This window comes from Bos mutus, chromosome 23 (assembly GCF_027580195.1).
Source record: "Bos mutus isolate GX-2022 chromosome 23, NWIPB_WYAK_1.1, whole genome shotgun sequence".
NCBI classification, from domain to species: Eukaryota; Metazoa; Chordata; class Mammalia; order Artiodactyla; family Bovidae; genus Bos; species Bos mutus.
In genome coordinates, this window is record NC_091639.1 from 18,651,461 (window position 1) to 18,670,007 (window position 18,547).

At 40.1% G+C, this 18,547-nt stretch overlaps 1 protein-coding gene and 1 non-coding gene across 2 annotated transcripts in view; one reads left to right on the top strand and one right to left on the bottom strand.

Moving 5' to 3' along the window:
* MRS2 (magnesium transporter MRS2) overlaps window positions 1-18,547 on the top strand; it is a 38,625-nt gene that overhangs the window by 15,142 nt on the left and 4,936 nt on the right. Inside the window, exons 7-9 of the mRNA XM_070361467.1 lie at window positions 241-357; window positions 10,662-10,814; window positions 11,068-11,185. Of these exons, the coding sequence (XP_070217568.1) occupies window positions 241-357; window positions 10,662-10,814; window positions 11,068-11,185 (388 nt within the window). The remainder of the gene's footprint in view (window positions 1-240; window positions 358-10,661; window positions 10,815-11,067; window positions 11,186-18,547) is intronic.
* On the bottom strand, window positions 14,724-14,834 carry LOC138985143 (U6 spliceosomal RNA). Its single transcript, XR_011462401.1, has one exon. It is a non-coding gene; the product is annotated as a U6 spliceosomal RNA (small nuclear RNA).

The following is an 18,547-nucleotide window of genomic DNA, read 5'->3' on the forward strand; positions in this document are numbered from 1 at the left end:
AAGAACATATGCTGAAAATTATATTGTTGTTTAATTTTATCACTTAATATATTAACAGTCTTGTATTGGGAATTGATTCTCAAACTGCGTAGTAAATACCAAAAATTTTTTACAAGTCAGTGTTTATCATGAATGTATAAGGGAGTCTGCTTGATAAGACATTAGAAAGGTACTACTCCTGTAGGGAAATTTTTTTACGGGTTTATGTTATTGATCATTTCTATACAATTATTCTTACAGCCTGTCAGAGTTAGAAACAGATATTAAAATCTTCAAAGAGTCCATCTTAGAGATCTTGGATGAAGAAGAGCTGCTGGAAGACCTCTGTCTGACAAAGTGGAGTGACCCACAAGTCTTGTAAGTGAACAGTGATGCTTTGTTAGTTTTTCCCTTAGAATCAGTTGTCTTCTTCAGAGAACTTTTTATAAAGAAGAACATTTTTCTGGAATAGAGGGTGCACTTTTCATCCCCAGTTTCATTATTTCCTTTTCCGTATTGCATCTAACTGAATTTAATGAAGACTTATTAAGTGCTTGCTCTGTATACAACAACTATAAAGATAAACACGCCATTGCCTTTATCTTCAAATGCCTGACCAGCAGAGTGACATACACAGCTAACTGCTGGAGAGGTCAGCGGGAGAGATGGGGAAAAGGGTGGATGGAGTGCAGGGAGGCAAGTGAGACACTGGCACAGATTCTGTAAGTCTGGTTAATATAAAAACACTCACCTTACTGACCTTTCATCTCTTATGAACTTAAAAATCATGTATGCTTGTGTATATGCAAGTTTAAGTGCTGCCTTTTCGAATGTTTTTGTTCTTTGTGACTATCAGTATCAGAGATAATACAGGCACCTTTGTAATGTGCATAGTTTCTGTAGTGTGTACAGGTATTTTAATTGAGAGATTAGTTACCTATATCTTAATAGGGACGCAAAATAAAAAGGGCTTTATAACCCTTGATATTCTAACAGATAGATACAGTAGCAGAAACTCAAACACTTGAACCAGAGTGTTTCATTCCTGCTTATCCTCTTTGGTAGGATTGGGGTATAACTAAAGAGGGGGAAAAAACTATTAATTTTTTTTTTTACTGAAGTATAATTGGTTTACAGTTTTGTGCGAATTTGTGTTATACAGCAGAGTGACTCAGTTGCACACCTGTGTATATTCCTTTTTTAGATTCTCTTCCGTTGTGGTTTCTCCCAGGAGATCGGTTATAGTTCCCTGTTGTGTACAGTAGGGCCTGGTGTCAGCCATTCCATATGTAAGAGTTTGCATCCACTACAGACTCCCGGTCCAGCCCTCTCTGTCGCCTCCTCCCCCTTGGTAATCACAAGCCTGTTCTCTGTGTCTGTTTTGTGGATAGGTTCATTTATGCCACATTTTAGATTCCACGTGTAAACGATACCATGTATTTGTTTTTCTGACTTCACGTAGTATGATAATCTCTAGTTGTATCCACGTTGCTGCCAAAATGGCATTAGTTCATTCTTTTTATGGCTGAGAAGTATTCCATTGTACACACATACCACATCTTTATTCATCTGTCCGCAGACGTTGAGGTTGTTGCAATGTCTCGGCTGTTGTAAATAGTGCTGCTACACTATGCATATGCTACGTTGGAGTCCATATAGCTTTTTGAATTATAGCTTTGTCCAGGTATATGCCCTGGACTAGGATTGCTGGATTATACAGTAATTTTATTTTTAGTTTTCTATGGAATCCCCATAGAATACTGTTTTCCATAGTGGCCACACTAATTTTAGTTTTCTATGGAATCCCCATAGAATACTGTTTTCCATAGTGGCCACACTAATTTACTTCCCCACTAACAGAATAGGAGGATTCTCTTTTCTCCACACCCTCTCTAGCTTTTGCTATTTGTAGAGTTTCTGATGATGGCTGTTCTGACTAGTGTGAAGTGGTACCTCATTGTAGTTTTGATTTGTATTTCTCTAATAATTAGTGATGTTGAGCATCTTTTCATGTGCCTACTGGCCATTTCATGTCTTTGGAGAAATGTCTGTTAAGGTCTTCAGCCCATTTCTCGATTGGGTTATGTGGTTTTGGGTTTTTGTTGTTGTGTTGTATGAGCTGTTTGTATATTTTGAAAATTAAGCCCTTGTCAGTTGCATCATTTGCAAATATTTTCTTCCAGTCTGTAGGTTGTCTTTTGGGTTTTTTTTTTTTTTTAATTGTTCCTTTGGTGGCTCAGAGGTTAAAGCGTCTGCCTGGAATGTGGGAGACCCGGGTTCAATCCCTGGGTGGGAAGATCCCCTGGAGAAGGAAATGGCAACCCACTCCAGTACTCTTGCCTGGAGAATCCCATGGAAGAAGGAACCTGGTAGGCTACAGTCTGTGGGGTCACAAAGAGTCGGACACGACTGAGCAACTTCACTTTCACTTTTGCAGTGCAAAGCTTCTAAGTTTGCTTAGGTACCGCTTTTTTATCAATATTTCTGTTGCCTTGGGAGACTGACCTAAAAATACTGGTATGATTAACATCAGGTTATGTTTTGCTTTTGCTGTCTTATGTTTAATGATATCATGTCTTACGTTTGAAGTCTTTAAGCCATTTTGAGTTTATTTTTGTGTAGGGTGTGAGGGTGTATTCTAACTTCATTGTCTTACATGCAGCCGTCCAAATTTCCCAGCACTGCTTACTGAAGAGACTGTCTTTTTCCCGTTGTATATTCTTGCCTCCTTTGTCAAAGATTAATTGATGATAGGTGTGTGGGTTTGTTTCTGGGTTCTCTATTCTGTTCCATTGATCCCTAGTCTTCATTTTGTACCAGTTACCACATTGTTTTACTGTAGCTTCCTGGTATTGTCTGAGGTCTGAGAGAGTTTATGCCTCCTGTTTTGTTTCTGTTTCCTCGGGATTGCTTTGGCAGTTCTGGGCTTTTTATGGTTCCCTATAAATTTTTGGATTATTTATTCTAATTCTGTGAAAATGTCATGGGTAATTAGATAGGGATCTCATTAAATTTGTATATTACTTTGGGTAGTATTGCCATTTAAACAATATTCTTTCAATCCAAGAGCATGGAATATCTTTCCATTTCTTTGAATCCTCTTTAATTTTAACATTCCCTTTTCTGTATTTCATCGTTAGTGTAAAACTGATTTCTAAATGTTAATCTTATATTCTGCTACTTTGCCAAATTCATTTATAGATCTAGTAGGTTTATTTCCTGCAGTCCTTAAGGTTTTCTATGCATTTTCATGTCTTCTGCATATGATGGCAATTTTCTCTCTTCCTTTCCAATTTGAATACCTTTTCTTGCCATGGTTAGGACTTCCATTACTACACTGAATAGAAGTAGTAAGGGTGGGCCTCCTTGTTCTCTTATTCCAGATATAGTGGGAAGACTTTCAGCTTTTCACTGTTGAATATTATATTGGCTTTGGGTTTGTCATAAGTGGCTTTTACTGTGTTTTTATTATGAATGGATTGAATTTTGTCAGATGCTTTTTCTGTATCTGTTGAGACGATCATATGGTTTTTGACTTTTATTTACATGGTGTATTACATTGGGGACTCCCAGGTAGCACTAGTGGTAAAGAACCCACCTGCCAATGCAGAAGATGTAAGAGACTCAAGTTTGATTCCTGGGCTGAGAAAATCCCTTGAAAGGTATGACAACCCACTCCAGTATTCTTGCCCCGTGAATTCCCATGGACAGAGGAGCCTAGCAAGCTACAGTCCATGGGGTTGTAACTGACTGAGCACTGATTGATTGATTTTGCATATGTTGAAGCATCCTTGTGAATTTGTGATAAATCCCTCTTGGTTTTGGTACATGATCTTTTTTATATGTTGTTGGATTCAGTTTGCTAATATTTTGTTGAGAATTTTTATATCTATATTCATTGAAGGTATTTGCCCTATGGTTTTCTGTTTTGGTGGTATTTGTTTAGTTTTGTTATCAGGTGATTGATGGTGGCTTCATGGCAATCCACTCCGGTATTCTTGCCTGGAGAATTCCACGGACAGAGCATGGTGTCACAGAATCAGACACGACTGAGTGACTAACACACTTTCCTATTACTAGATAGAATGTCTTTGGGAGTGATCCCCCCTCTCCAGTCTTAGAATAGTTTAACAAGGATGAGTTTAAGAAGTTCTTTGTACGTTTGGAAGAATTCACCTGTAAAGCCACCTGGTCCTGTACTTTTGTTTGTAGGGAGTTTTTGTTTGTTTTTTTAAATTACAGATTCTATTTCACTTCTAGTGATCAGTCTGTTCAGATTATCTTGTCTCCTTGATTTAGTTTTGGTGGACTATATCTTTCTAGAAAGTTGTCCATTTCTTCTAAGTTGTCAAATTTGTTGGCATACAATTGTTCATAGTATTCTCTGAAGGGTTTTTTGTATTTCTGCAGTATCAGTTGAAATTTCTCCTTTTTCATTTCCTAATTTATTTGGATTCTATCTTTTTTCTTCTTGGTGAGACTGGCCAGAGGTTTGTCAATTTTATTTATCCTTTCAAAGACCCAGTTCTTGATTTTACTGAATTTTTTTTTTTAATTTTATTTATTTTGGGCTGTGCTGGGTCTTCATTGTTGCATGGACTTTCTCTGGTTCTGGCAAGTGGGGATTACTCCAGTAGCAGTGCACAGGCTTCTCATTGGAGTGACTTCTCCTATTTCGGAGCACAGGCTCCCAGGCACTCGGGACTTCAGCAGTTGCAGCTCCTGGGCTCTAGAGCACAGTTGTGGCATGCGGGTTTAGTTGCTCTGAAGCATGTGGGATCTTCCCAAACCAAGGATCAAACCCATGTTGTGTCTCCTACAGTGGGAGTTGGGTTCTTTACCACTGAGCCATGAGGGAAGCCTGGTGTTGGGGTGTTTTTTCTATTTTTTTTTAATCTCCGTTTATTTCCTTCCTGATCTTTATTATTTCCCTCCTACTGACTTAAGGTTTTGTTTTTTGTTTTTTTTCTGATTCTTTTAGGTGGTATGTTAGGTTGTTAATTTGAGATTTTTTTTCTTGTTTTTTGAGGGAGGTGTGTAATTTCCTTTTTGATTTCCTCATTGACCTGTTGGGTAGTAACATATGGATTTCTTTTCCTTTTGTTGATTTCTAGCTTCGTCCTGTTGTGAGGAAAAATGCTTGAAATAATTTCTTTACTCTTACGGTTGTTGAGGTTAGTTTTGTATCCTAGTATGTGGTCAGCCCTAGAGAATGCTCCATGTGCACTTGAAAAGAGTGTGTGTTCTGGGTGTTTTGGAAATAATGTCCTGAAAATACCAGTTAAGTCTTAACTGTTTTATCATTTAGGATCTCTGTTGCCTTAGTGATTTTTCTGTCTAGAGGATCTGCCCATTGATGTGAATGGGGTGATAAAGTCTTCTTATCAGTTTCTTCTTTTTTAGCTGTTAGTATTTTATGTGTTTGGGGCAATATATGTTGACAAGTGTAAAATCCTCTTCTTGTATTGATCCTTTTACCATTATATGTTTTCCTTCTTTTCCTTTATGGCTTTTGTTTTAATGTCTATATGTCTGGTAAGATTATTGTAACTCCTGTTTTCTTGTCATTTCCATTTGCATGAAATACGTTTTTCCTTCCGCTCACTCTGAATCTGTGTGTGTCCTTTGCCCTAAGGTGGCTGTCTTGTAGGCAGCATATCGTAGGCTCTTATTTGTTTATCCAGTTTGCCATTCTGTTTTGATTTGAGTGTTCAGTCCATTGACATTCAAAGTAGTTATTGATACTTACATATTTACTGCCAGTTTAAACCTTTTTTCCCAGTCTATTCTGTTTCCTTTTTGTTCCTTTGTCTTTCTCTGTTTTCTTTTTGTGGTTTGATGATTTCCTTTTCTCTTACCCTTGTATTCTCTTTGGTTTTTTTTTTAAACTATTGTATGTTTTTGATTTGTGGGTACCCTGTTTTTCAGGTATGTTAACCGTTTCCTATATCTGCTTGCTTTAGGCTGATAGTCATATTAGGCTCACACACATTCTAAAAAATAAGAATCCACATTTTCGTACTCTCCTTCCCCACATTTTATGATTTTGACGTCCTTTTTTACATCACGTCTTGTTTATCCTTTTACTGTTCCTTGTGTTTATCTTCCTTTCGTAAATAGGTTTTTTTCCTATTTGACCTCTATACTGGCTAACTTAAGTGATTTATTTTCCAACTGTGAGTTCCTCTTTACTGTATCTTTCTTTTCTATTTAGAGAAGACCTTTCAATATTTCTTTAAAATAGGTTTCATATTGCTGTATTCTTCATTTTTTGCTTATCTGAGAAATTCTTTATTTCCCCATCCTTAATGGTATTCTTGCTGGGTAGCGGACTTCGTGTTGCAGATTTTTCCCTTTTTAAACTTTGAACATAGTTTGCCACTCCCTTCTGGCTTGCATCATTTCTGTAGAGCAATCAACTGATAGCCTTCTGGCAGTTCCCTTGTAATTAACTCTGTCTTTCTCTTGCTACCTTTAGAATCCTCTCTAACTTCTGCTGTTTTTATAATATGTCTTGGTGTGGATTTGTTTCTTGTTTGGAACCCTCTGTGCTTTCTGTATCTGGATGTCTGATTCCTTCTTTAGGTTTGGATAGTTTTCAGCTATAATTTCATCACATTTTTCCAGCTACAGTTTCATCAAATACATATTTAATCCCCTTTTCTCCTTCTGGAATCACGTTTATGTGTAGATTGGCACACTTTATTCTGTTATCCCATTGGTCTCTTATATTGCTTTTTTTTTTTTCCAGTCTGGCTTTCTGTCTACTGCTTTGATTGGGTAATTTTCATGATGACACCTGAGCCTCAACACCCAGCCTCCACTTGTCCCATCGAAGGAACATCTGAGTCTGGGGAGTGCCAAGCACCCATACCAACCGACTATGTGGGTCTTTCCACTTTGCCCTCCACAAACCTGTTGCTGCGCTCTCTTCCAAGGCTCCCCACCTGCCTCTCCCCCATCCCAGCTGATCTCTCCACCAGTGAGGTGCCTTCCCCAGGGATGAAAACCTTTTCTTTTTCACTGTTCCCTCCCAGGAGCAGTCCCATCCAGTTCCCTTCTCTTTATCTTTTTCCCTTTTTCTTTTGTCCTACCCAGTTATGTGAAGGTTTTCTTACCGTTTTGGAAGTCTGAGATCTGCGGTGTTCAGTAGATGTTCCGCGAGAATTGTCCCAGGTGGATGTATCTTGATGTATTTGTGGGAGAACGTGAGAGCCACATACCGCTCCTCTGCTGTCTTGAGCTGTTTTGACTGTATTTACATTTTTCAGAACCAGTTTTCTTCCTCTATGGAAGTGATACTTTACATTTACCTTGGAAAGGACATGCTCATTATGTTTGTTTTTACTTTTTGGTTGTGTTTTACCTGATAGTGATCTGGACTTTGCACTAATTTGTCAGCATTCACATGTCTGGATTTTCCTGTAAATGGTAGTGTGTGTATTTGCATGAGTGTCCCTGGGTTCAGGGATGTGGAATACAGTAAAGCCTGTGTAGGGATAAACTCGTGTCCTTAACTTATCTGTGCCATGTTTAGGATCAGTTAGCAAAGCCACTCAGACTGGCCTCAATCACAATAATAGAAAAGGCAGAGGCTACTTTTTTGTGTGTGATACCTGAATTACTGTTGTTGTTCACTCACCAAGTTGTGTCTGACTCTGTTGTCACCCCATGAACTGCAGCATGCCAGGCTTCCCTGTCCTTCACTATCTGCCTGAGTTCACTCAAACCCATGTCCATCCAGTTGGTGATGCCATCCAACCATCCCATTCTCTGTCACCCCTTCTCCTTTTGCCCTCAATCTTTCCCAGCATCAGGGTCTTTTCCAGTGAATCAGGTCTTCGCATCAGGTGGCCAGAGGATTGGAGCTTCAGCTTCAGTATCAGTCCTTCCAATGAATATTCAGGGTTGATTTCATTTACAATTGGTTTGATCTCCTTGCAGTCCAAGGGACTCTCAAGAGTCTTCTCCAAGACCACATTTCAAAAGTGTCAATTCTTTAGCACTCCGCCTTCTTTATGGTCCAACTCTCACATCCACACATGACTACTGGAGAAACTATAGCTTTGACTGTTCAGAGTTTTGTCAGTAAAGTGATGTTTCTACTTTTTAATACATTGTCTAGGTTTGTCATAGCTTTTCCTCCAAGGAGCAAACGTCTTTTAATTTCAGACTGCAGTCACCATCCACAGTGATTGTGGAGCCCAAGAAAAGAAAATCTGTCACTGTTTCCATTTTCTCATCTGTTTGTTATGAAGTGATGAGACCGAATGCCGTGATCTTTGTTTTTTGAACATTGAGTTGTAAACCAACTTTTTCACTCTCCTGTTTCACTTTCATCGAGAGACTCTTTAGTTCCTCTTCACTTTCTGCCTTTAAAGTGCTATCATCTGCATATCTGTGGTTGTTGGTATTTCTCCCAGCAATCTTGATTCTTGCTTATGATTCTTCCAGCCCTGCATTTCACATGATGTACTCTGCCTAAAAGTTAAATAAGCAGATGACCGTAATACAGCCTTGATGTTCTCCTTTCACAATTTGGAACCAGTCTGTTGTTCCATGTCCATTTCTAACTGTTGCTTCTTGAGCTGCATACAGATTTCTCAGGAGGCAGGTAAGGTGATCTGACATTCCCATTCTCTTTAAGAATTTCCCACAGTTTGTTGTGATTCACACAGTCAAAGGCTTTAGCGTAGTCAGTGAAGCAGAAGTAGATGTTTTTCTGGAATTCTCTTACTTTTTCTGTGATCCAACGGATGTTGGCAATTTGATCTCTGGTTCTTTACCTTTTCTAAATCTATATGAAAGTTCTTGGTTCACATACTGTTGAAGGGTAGCTTGGAGGATTTTGAACATAATCATGCTAGCATGTGAAATGAGTGCAGTTGTATTGTAATTTGAACATTCTTTGGCATTGAAATGAAAACTGACCTTTTCCAGTTCTGTGGCCACTACTGAGTTTTCCAGATTTGCTGGCATATTGAGTGCAGCACTTTAACAGCATCATCTTTTAGGATTTGAGAGAGTTCACTTGGAATTCCATCACCTCCAGTAGCTTTGTAGTAATGCTTCCTAAGGCCTACTTGACTTCACACTCCAGCATGTCTGGCTCAGGTGAGTGACCACACACCATCATGGTTATCTGGGTTGTAAGATCTTTTTTATATAGTTCTTCTGTGTTTTGTTGCTATCTCTTCTTAATCAATGCTGCTTCTGTTGGGTCCTTTCCATTTCTGTGCTTTATTGTGCCCATCTTTGCATGAAATGTTCTATCTCTAATTTTCTTGAAGAAATCTCGTAGTCTTTCCCATTCTTTTGTTTTCCTCTATTTCTTTGCATTGTTCACTTAAGAAGGCTTTCTGTCTCTCCTTGATACTCTTTAGAACTCTGCATTCAGTTGGGTATATCTTTCCATTTCTCCTTTTTCTTTTGCTTCTTTTCTTTTCTCAGCTATTTGTAAGGCCTTCTCAGAAACCACTACACCTTCTTGCATTTTTCTTGGGGATGGTTTTGGTCACTAGGTCCTGTATAGATTCACGAACCTTTCTTTGTCCATAGTTTTTCAGGCACTCTGTCTACCAGATCTAATCCCTTGAATCTATTCGTCACTTCCACTGTATAATCGTAAGGGATTTGATTTAGGTCATACCTGAATGGCATAGTGGTTTTCCCTACTTAGTTTGAGCCTTAGCTGATTATCTGAGCCGTAGTCAATTCCAGGTCTTGTTTTTGCTGACTGTATAGTTTCTTCATCTTTGGCTGCAAAGAATAAATCATTCTGATTTCAGTATTGACCATCTGGTGATGTCCATGTGTTGAGTCATCTCTTGTGTTGTTGGAGGAGGGTGTTTGCTATGACCAGTTCATTCTCTTGGCAAAACTGTTAGCCTTTGCCCAGCTTCATTTTGTAATCTAGGACCATCTGAATTAAGTTTACCCTTTCCCGTCCATTTTAGTTCACTGATTGCTAAAATGTTGTTGTTCATTTTTGCCATCCCCTGTTTGGCCGTATCCAATTTACCATGATTCATGAACCTAACATTCCAGGTTCCTGTGCAATATTGTTCTTTATAGCATCAGACATTATTTACACCACCAGACACAACTGGGCATCATTTCCGCTTTGTCTCAGCCTCTTCATTCTTTCTGGAGCTAAGTCTCTGCTCTTCCCCAGTGGCATATTAGACACCTTCTGCCCTGGGGGGGCTCATCTTTCAATGTCATATCTTTTTGCCTTTTTATACTGTTCTTAGGATTCTCACTGCATGAATACTAAAGTGGTGTGCCGTTCCCTTCTCCAGTGGACCATGTTTTGTTAGGTCCTGACTAGCAAGAACATGCCCTCCATCTGTTCCACGTAGCCTGGCGCCCTGGTTGTCCCATTGCTGGTCCTCTTGAGTGTGTAAACCTTTACTGGCTGCTGGGTGTTGGTCAGCATACCGCCTGGGGACCTGGGCAAGATCCCTGAGTTGCTGGGAAGGGGGGCCCAGGAGCAGAGGGCTCCAGAGGGCTCCCTGGCCTCTCTGCTGCCGCTGGCCACCCTGGGGCCAATCTTCCACCCAGGAGCCACAAGGAGCCGAGGATAACTGAATATTGTATACTGATTCAGGAAGCTTTGTGGTACTAAATGTTTAACACATGTATCGAGGGCATGTTAGTCATGTGAACTCTTTTAATTAAAGTGAAAAGAGCAGCGCTGGGATTGACCATGCAGAGGAGATGGAGTTGCTGTTGGAAAACTACTACCGATTAGCTGAGGATCTTTCCAACGCAGCTCGGGAACTCAGGGCACTGATCGATGATTCACAGAGTATCATATTCATCAATCTGGACAGGTAAGAGGGTGTCATAGAAAACTATCCATGTTTTTTTAATAAAGTAGTTATTGCACAGTATAAAGTGTTTAAGGCTGGCTTTGTTTTTCCATTTTGGAAAGAATTATCCCATTTATCCCATCATTATCATTTATAACTACTACACGGGAGTGTCTTTTTAAGGTGTACGTTTAGCCCCTGTGATCTTTAATAGTGAATTTGTGGTGCTCGGTTGGTGGGCCCTTCTGATCTAAGCAGTTGTTCTCCTCCCCAGCCACCGTAATGTGATGATGAGGTTGAACCTACAGTTGACCATGGGAACCTTCTCCCTTTCACTCTTTGGGCTAATGGGAGTTGCTTTCGGAATGAATTTGGAATCTTCCCTTGAGGAGGTGAGAATGTATTATTTCAATAATCTAGGGATGGTTTTTAATGTTTTGAAGATCATTTCTTTTTCATGGATTTTGTTTTGTTTTCATTATTTACTTTACTCGGTCAGTTTTTAGCTGTGGCACTCGAAATCTTCATTTTTGCATGCTGGATCTTCTATTGTAGTGCATGGACTCTGTAGATCTGACTTGGAGGCTCCAGAGCGCATCAGCTCAGTAACTGAGACACACAGGCTTAGTTGCTCCAAGTCATGTGGGATCTTAGTTCCTGGACCAGGGATTGAACCCACGTACCCTGCATTGCACAGTGGATTCTTAACCCCTGGACTACTTTAATGGATTTTAAAAAGAAAGTTCTAACCTCTATAGTTGCTTATTGGGATAAAATATGTACTGTAAATCATTTGAAATTCAAACAGTATTGTTAGACCCTGTAATGTAGAATGGCCTAGGTTTGAACAAACCAGAGCCTGTGCTGGGATTCAGGAAACTGTCACATAGGGCAGTTTAGGACTACCTTATGTTTCTTATAACAGATAACTACACATGGGAGAGATTTGACAATAGTATTATACTGTGAGGCAGTGTTAATGAGGGATTTTTTTTTTTAACTTATATGTCAGGCAATGTGCCATGCAGTTGCATGCTTTGATTCAGTCATCAAAAGTCTGAAAATGAATGTATTTTCCCTGCTTTTTTTTTTTTCCTGAATATTTATAATTTTTATTTGTCAAAAACACTATGTGACTATGAATTTATACCCTCTATCAGTAATTCTCAATTTAGCCCTAAATATATGTATTACATATATATTTGCCTTGAGAAACAGGATCCATTATCCCTTATCTGACACCATTGGGGCAGATGAGCGCAGAATTCAGAATTTCTCAATTTAGAGTTTTGTATATTACTGCAGCACCTGTGCCTGATATTACTAACACTCCCCGCACAGCATCTCATAACCACATATAACATTTCTGCAGAGAAACTCATAAACATTCACACTAAGTAGGATAAATGAAGATCGCAGATAATCATTTTTGACATTATCCTGTTCCTATAAATTAGTATGTACATGTTTAAGGTCCTAAGACATATTTGGAAAAACAGACAAACATATCAAACCCATTTTCCCTTTTCAAAAGGAACTAATGGGAAATTCATTGTGCATCAGTGAGTCACAGCTCGTGGGCTCAATGCGGGGGCGGGGAGGGTTCCTGAATGATGCCATTTGGCAACAAGGACAGTCTTTACTGGTCAGGGCCAGCAATTTAAATGGAAAATGAAAAGAACTTGATTTATTCATTAACTTTTATACTAGAAACACAAAGGCACTGAGTTTCCATCACTAGCATAAATTTCATCGACCAGCCAAGCAGAGCCCTGCTGGGTGGCCACACACAGACAGAGAATCTGAGGTTTCCAGGATCGTTTAGCCCCTCAAGGTTCTCCTTCCAGCCCTATTGCCCAATTGTGTCTAGTGGCTGCAGCCCCAGAGGGAACCCTGAGCACCCTCAGCCTGGACACAGAGCTCTACTCCCTGTTCTGCCCACCCCCCACCCCAGGGTCTTCCCTCTGCTGCTGGGAGGGACTCAGTCTTTAGACACCAGTGGAGGAGTCAGCGGGAAGCCCCACAGCTGGGAGAACGAACCAACGTGGAGACCTCCTGCTCCCAAGGTCTTTCATCAAGTGGCCTGAACTCCTTTGCCTGGCCATGGTTTGTTTCCATTGTGTGTGTGCTCAGTCGCTCAGTCATGTCTGACTCTTTGCAACCCCATGGACTGTAGACCACCAGACTCCTCTGTCCATAGGATTTCCCAAGCAAGAATACTGGAGTGGGTTGCCATTTCCTTCTCCTTCCCTGCTTTTTTTAATAGGTAGAAAAACTGAGGCTCAGAAAATATAATTTGCCCAAGAGCACAGAGCTAGGAAACAACAAAACTAGGATTTAGACTCCAAGATTTGCATCCTTCACTTTGCTCCATATTTAACACTGACTGGCAGAGTTTTCATGTCCTTGTAGCCTGTACTTTCAGAAGATGTCCTACTGTGAGATTTTTTTCTTTTTTTTTTTTTTTTTTATTGAAGGTTAATTGCTTTACAGAATTTTGTTGTTTTCTGTCAAACCTCCACATGAATCAGCCATGAGTATACATATATTCCCTCCCTTTTGAACCTCCCTCCCCATCCCACCCCTCTAGTTCGATACAGAGCCCCTGTTTGAGTTTCCTGAGACTTACAGCTAATTCCCATTGGCTATCTATTTTGCATATGGTAATATAAGTTTCCATGTTACTCTCTCCATACATCTCATCCTCTCCTCCCCCTCCCCATGTCCATCAGTCTATTCTTTATGTCTGTTTCTCTGTTGTTGCCCTGTAAATAAATTCTTCAGTAACATTTTTCTGGATTCCATACATATGCTTTAGAATACGGTATTTATATTTCTGACTTAATTCACTCCATATAATAGGTTCTAGGTTCATCCACCTCATCAGAACTGACTCAAATGCATTCCTTTTTATGGCTGAGTAATATTCCATTGTGTATATGTACCACAACTTCTTTATCCATTTATCTGTCAGTGGACATCTAGGTTGCTTTCACGTTCTAGCTATTGTAAATAGTGCTGCAGTGAACATTGAGGTACATGTGTCTTGTTCAATTTTGGTTTCCTCAGGATATATGCCTAGGAGTGGGATTGCTGGGTCATATGGTGGTTTTATTCCTAGATTTTTAAGGAATCTCCATACCGTCTTCCATAGTGGCTGTATCAATTTACATTCCCCCCAATAGTGCAAGAGCGTTCCCTTTTCTCCACACCCTCTCCAGCATTTGTTGTTAGTAGACTTTTTGATGATGGCCATTTTGACTGGTGTGAGGTGATCTCATTGTAGTTTTGATTTGCATTTCTCTAACAATGAGCGATGTTGAGCATCTTTTCATGTGTTTGTTAGCCATCTGTATGTCATCTGGAGAAATGTCTGTTTAGGTCTTTTTCCCACTTTTTGATTGGGTTGTTTGTTTTTCTGATATTGAGTTGTATGAGCTGCTTGTATGTTTTGGAAATTAATCCTTTGTCAGTTGTTTCATTTGCTGTTATTTTCTCCCATTCTGAGGGTTGTCTTTTCACCTTGCTTATAGCTTCCTTTGCTGTGCCAAAGCTTTAAAGTTTTATCAGGTCCCACTTGTTTTTGTTTTTATTTCCGTTACTCTAGAAGGTGGGTCATAGAGGATCTTGCTTTGATTTATGTCATAGAGTGTTCTGCCTATGTTTTCCTCTAAGAGTTTTATAGTTTCTGGTCTTACATTTAGGTCTTTACTCCATTTTGAGTTTATCTTTGTGTATGGTGTTAGGAAGTGTTCTAATTTCATTCTTTTCCATGTAGCTGTCAAGTTTTCCCAACACCATTTATTAAAGAGGCTATCTTTGCCCCATTGTATATTCTTGCCTCCTTTGTCAAAAATAAGGTACCCATAGGGGCATGGGTTTATTTCTGGGCTTTCTCTCTTGTTCCGTTGGTCTACATTTCTGTTTTAGAAAAATATGGAATGCTTCACGAAGTTGCATGTATGTCATCCTTGTACAGGGGCCATGCTAATCTTCTCTGTATTGTTCCACTTTTAGTATATGTGGTGCTAAAGTGAGCACCTACTGTGAGATTTCTTTAGAAATGAATTTGCATTTGCGTTCAGCAGGCACACTCTGGTGCTAAATTTTGTGTCCTGATTAACAGGTGTGTGCTCTATGTCTGTTTTAAAGTGGTCCCTTTTAAAAAGTGGTCTTTAAAAGAAGCAGTTCTAATGGTCACTCTTCTGTGTAAAACTATTTGGGTGTAGGGGGGTGGTGTTGATTCTCCTTAAGATAGAAATCCAAACTCCCTGGCCGGTAAGGCTTTTCCTGGCCTGCTGTGCCCACATCCCCATCTTGTCTGCAGCCATCTTGTCCTCACTGTCCGTTGATTCATCAGTATTCTTACACTGCTTCCACACATCTCTTCTTACGTCCCACCTTTTTTTGCCTGGTCTGGTCTGTAGTTGCTAAGTCATTTGCAACCCTATGGATTGTAGCCCACCAGGCTCCTCTGTCCATGGAATTTCCCAGACAAGAATACTGGTGTGGATTGCCATTTCCTTCTCCAGGGGATCTTCCTGACCCAGGGATTGAACTTGCATCTTCCACGTTGGCAGGAGGATTCTGTACCACTGAGCCACCAGGGACCCCCCCTTTTTTTTGCCTAGTTAATGTCTATTTGTCTCCCAGGTTTCAACTGTTGTGTTATTTCCAAGGAGACTCTTCACTGACCACACCCCCAACCCACCTGAGTAAAATTACTCTTCTAGTTATTTATGCCAAAATAATCCTACACTTCCCTTTGCCATGATCCTCAGACTTGGAATTGCTTGTCTGCAAAAGATCATAGGTGGCTCAAGTGGTAAAGAATCTGCCTGCAGTGCAGGAGACCTGGGTTTGATCCCTGGGTTGGGAAGATCCCCTGGAGAAGGGAACGGCTACCAACTTCAGTATTCTGGCCTGGAGAATTCCATGGACACTACTGAACAACTTTCACTCACACACACCTGAGAAAGGTCATAAGCTCCCTGCAGCAGTGTTTGTCACCTCCTTATAAGATGTGAAAGGAAAGTAAATGCAGTACATTGATTCATTCATCTTACAGATACGGTGTTTGGTGCCTATTACACACTAAACACTGCTTTTAGCTGTGGGGGTGTAGCAGTGAATCCCTGCCCTTATGGTGTCTGTTTCAGTGGGGGAGAGAGAAGAAACAGATTCATGGTAGGTTAGGCGATAAGTACCATAAAGAAAATTTTCTAAAGGAAATCAGTCCTGAATATTCATTGGAAGGACTGATGCTTTGGCCAATACTTTGGCCATCTGATGCAAAGAACTGACTCTTTGGAAAAGACCTGATGCTGGAAAAGAGTGAAGGCAGGAGAAGAAGGGGACAACAGAGGATGAGATGGTTGGATGGCATCACCGACTCAATGGACATGAGTTTGAGCAAGCTCCAGGAGTTGGTGATGGACAGGGAGGCCTGGAGTGCTACAGTCCATGCGGTTGCAGAGAGTCAAACATGACTAAGTGACTGCATAAAGAAAATTAAAGCTAGGTAGAGGGAGAGAGACTGTTAGCAGGAGGAGAGACAAGGGGCATTGTAGAGATGGCGTGGTTGAGGAAGGTCTTTCTGTGAAGGTGACCCTAGAGCAGAGCCTGAATGAAAAGAGAACGTGGAAAGACCTGGGAGAAAGGGTGGTCTAAGCAGAGGGAACCACACATGTGAAGACTGAGGCAAGGGTGCACTGAGCTTGTTGAAGGAGCAGCAGGAAGGCCAGAGTGGTCAGAGGAGGGGTGTCAAGTGGAGGAAAGTGGTAGTGAGAGGTCAGAAGGACAGAAGAGGGAGAGCATGTTGATTTGGAGCTTGGTAAGGGTTCAGGCTTATACGAGGTATGATAGGAATCTCTTAGAGGCTTTTAAGCCCAAATCTAGTAAAAAGTCCAGTAGTTACCAAACTATCTTGTGCAACATAAACCAGCCCTGGACATCCTCAGAAGGTCCTTCCGAAGACCTTTGCCAGTTTCCCAGCTCGTGAGTGTGTAACTCTGTACAAGTTCCTGTCCTTCTCCCAAGTCATTCTGTTTATGTACATGCACTCTTTCTGCAGGCTAACTCCATCTTATACGCGTTCTAATGTTTTTTTCTAAATGCCTGTTGTTGTTGTTGTTAATTTTTTAAAAGAATTTTTAGAAATTCCTTTCTGATAGTTTCTTGTTTAAGATAATATCAAACTATTTCAAGAATAGTAAAAGAATTCCCATACAGCCTTTACCCAGATTCTTGAAACAGCAACATTTTATCATATTTATCATTCTGTCAGTATATATATACTTTTTCCTAAATCATTTGAGAATAAACAACACATATGAAACTCCTGATGTCTAGATATTTCAGTATATATTTTCTAAAAACACTGACATTCTCTTACATAACCACAGCTCACTTGTGAAAATCAGAAAACAGCATTGAAACAACACTGTTTTTCTGATCTGTGGACCCTGGTCAGGTTTCACCACTTAGCACAGTAGAGCCGTTTACCTCATAGAAAATCTTAAATGGTGTGTTGCGTGTATTAATAGTCATTGTGTCTCCTTAGGTTCCTTTAACCTAGGCCAGTTTTTCTGACTGTCTTTCATGGCCTTGATGCTCACAAAGAATGTAGGTCAGTTGTTTGGCTCTTGATTACTCTTCGTTACTAGAGTCTGGTTGTGACACGTTTTTGTCAGTGTTCTTCACATTGAATCCCATCAGGAGACCTTGGTGTCAGTTTGTCTCATTACTGGTGATACTAACTCTGATCATTTGGTTAAGGTGGTGTCTGCTGATTTTCTGTCCTATGAAGTTACTTTCTCTGTGGAATTAAGTATATTCTAAGAACCCTGCCATTCATCAAATTTGCACCCTCTAGTTTTTTTTTTTTTAATTAAATATAGTTGATTGTGTTAATTTCTGCTGTACAGCAAAGCGATTCAGTTATACATATAATACATTTTTTAATGTTCTTTTCCATTGTGGTTTGTAATGGGATATTGAATGCAGTTTTCTGTGCTGTACAGTAGAACCTTGTTATCCATTCTGTATATAATAGTTTACATCTGCTAACCCCAAACTCCACTCCAGTCTCCCCCAAGCCCCTGGCGAGCTCAAGCCTGTTCTGTATGTCTGTTTTGTAGACAGGTGCATTTGTGTCATATTTTATTTATTATTTTTTTATTTAAATTTATTTATTTTAATTAGAGGTTAATTACTTTACAGTATTGCATTGGTTTTGCCATACATCAACATGAATCCGCCATGGGTGTACACGTGTTAGATTCCACATATCAGTGACATCATATGTCTTTTTCTTTCTGACTTAGTGTGATAATCTCTGGGTCCATCTGTGTTGCTGCAAGTGGTGTTATTTCATTCTTTTTGTGGCTGAGTAGTACTCCACTGTATGTAGGCGCCACATCTGTATCCAGTCATGGGTCCGTGGATACTTGGCTTGTTCTCGTGTCTTGGGGCTGTCATGAGTAGTGCTGCAGTGAACACTGGGGTGCATGTGTCTTTTTGAATTATGGTTTTCTCTGGATATATGCCACGGAGTGGGATTTCTGGATCATATGGCAGTTCTGCTTTTAGGTTTTTAAGGAACTGCCCTCCTGATTTCCATAGAGGCTGCACCAACTTACACTCCTCCAGCAGTGTAGGAGGGTTCCCTTTTCTCCACACCTTTTCCAGCATTTGTTAATTGTACATTTTTTAATGTGGCCATTCTGACCAGTGCAGGATGGCATCTAATTGTA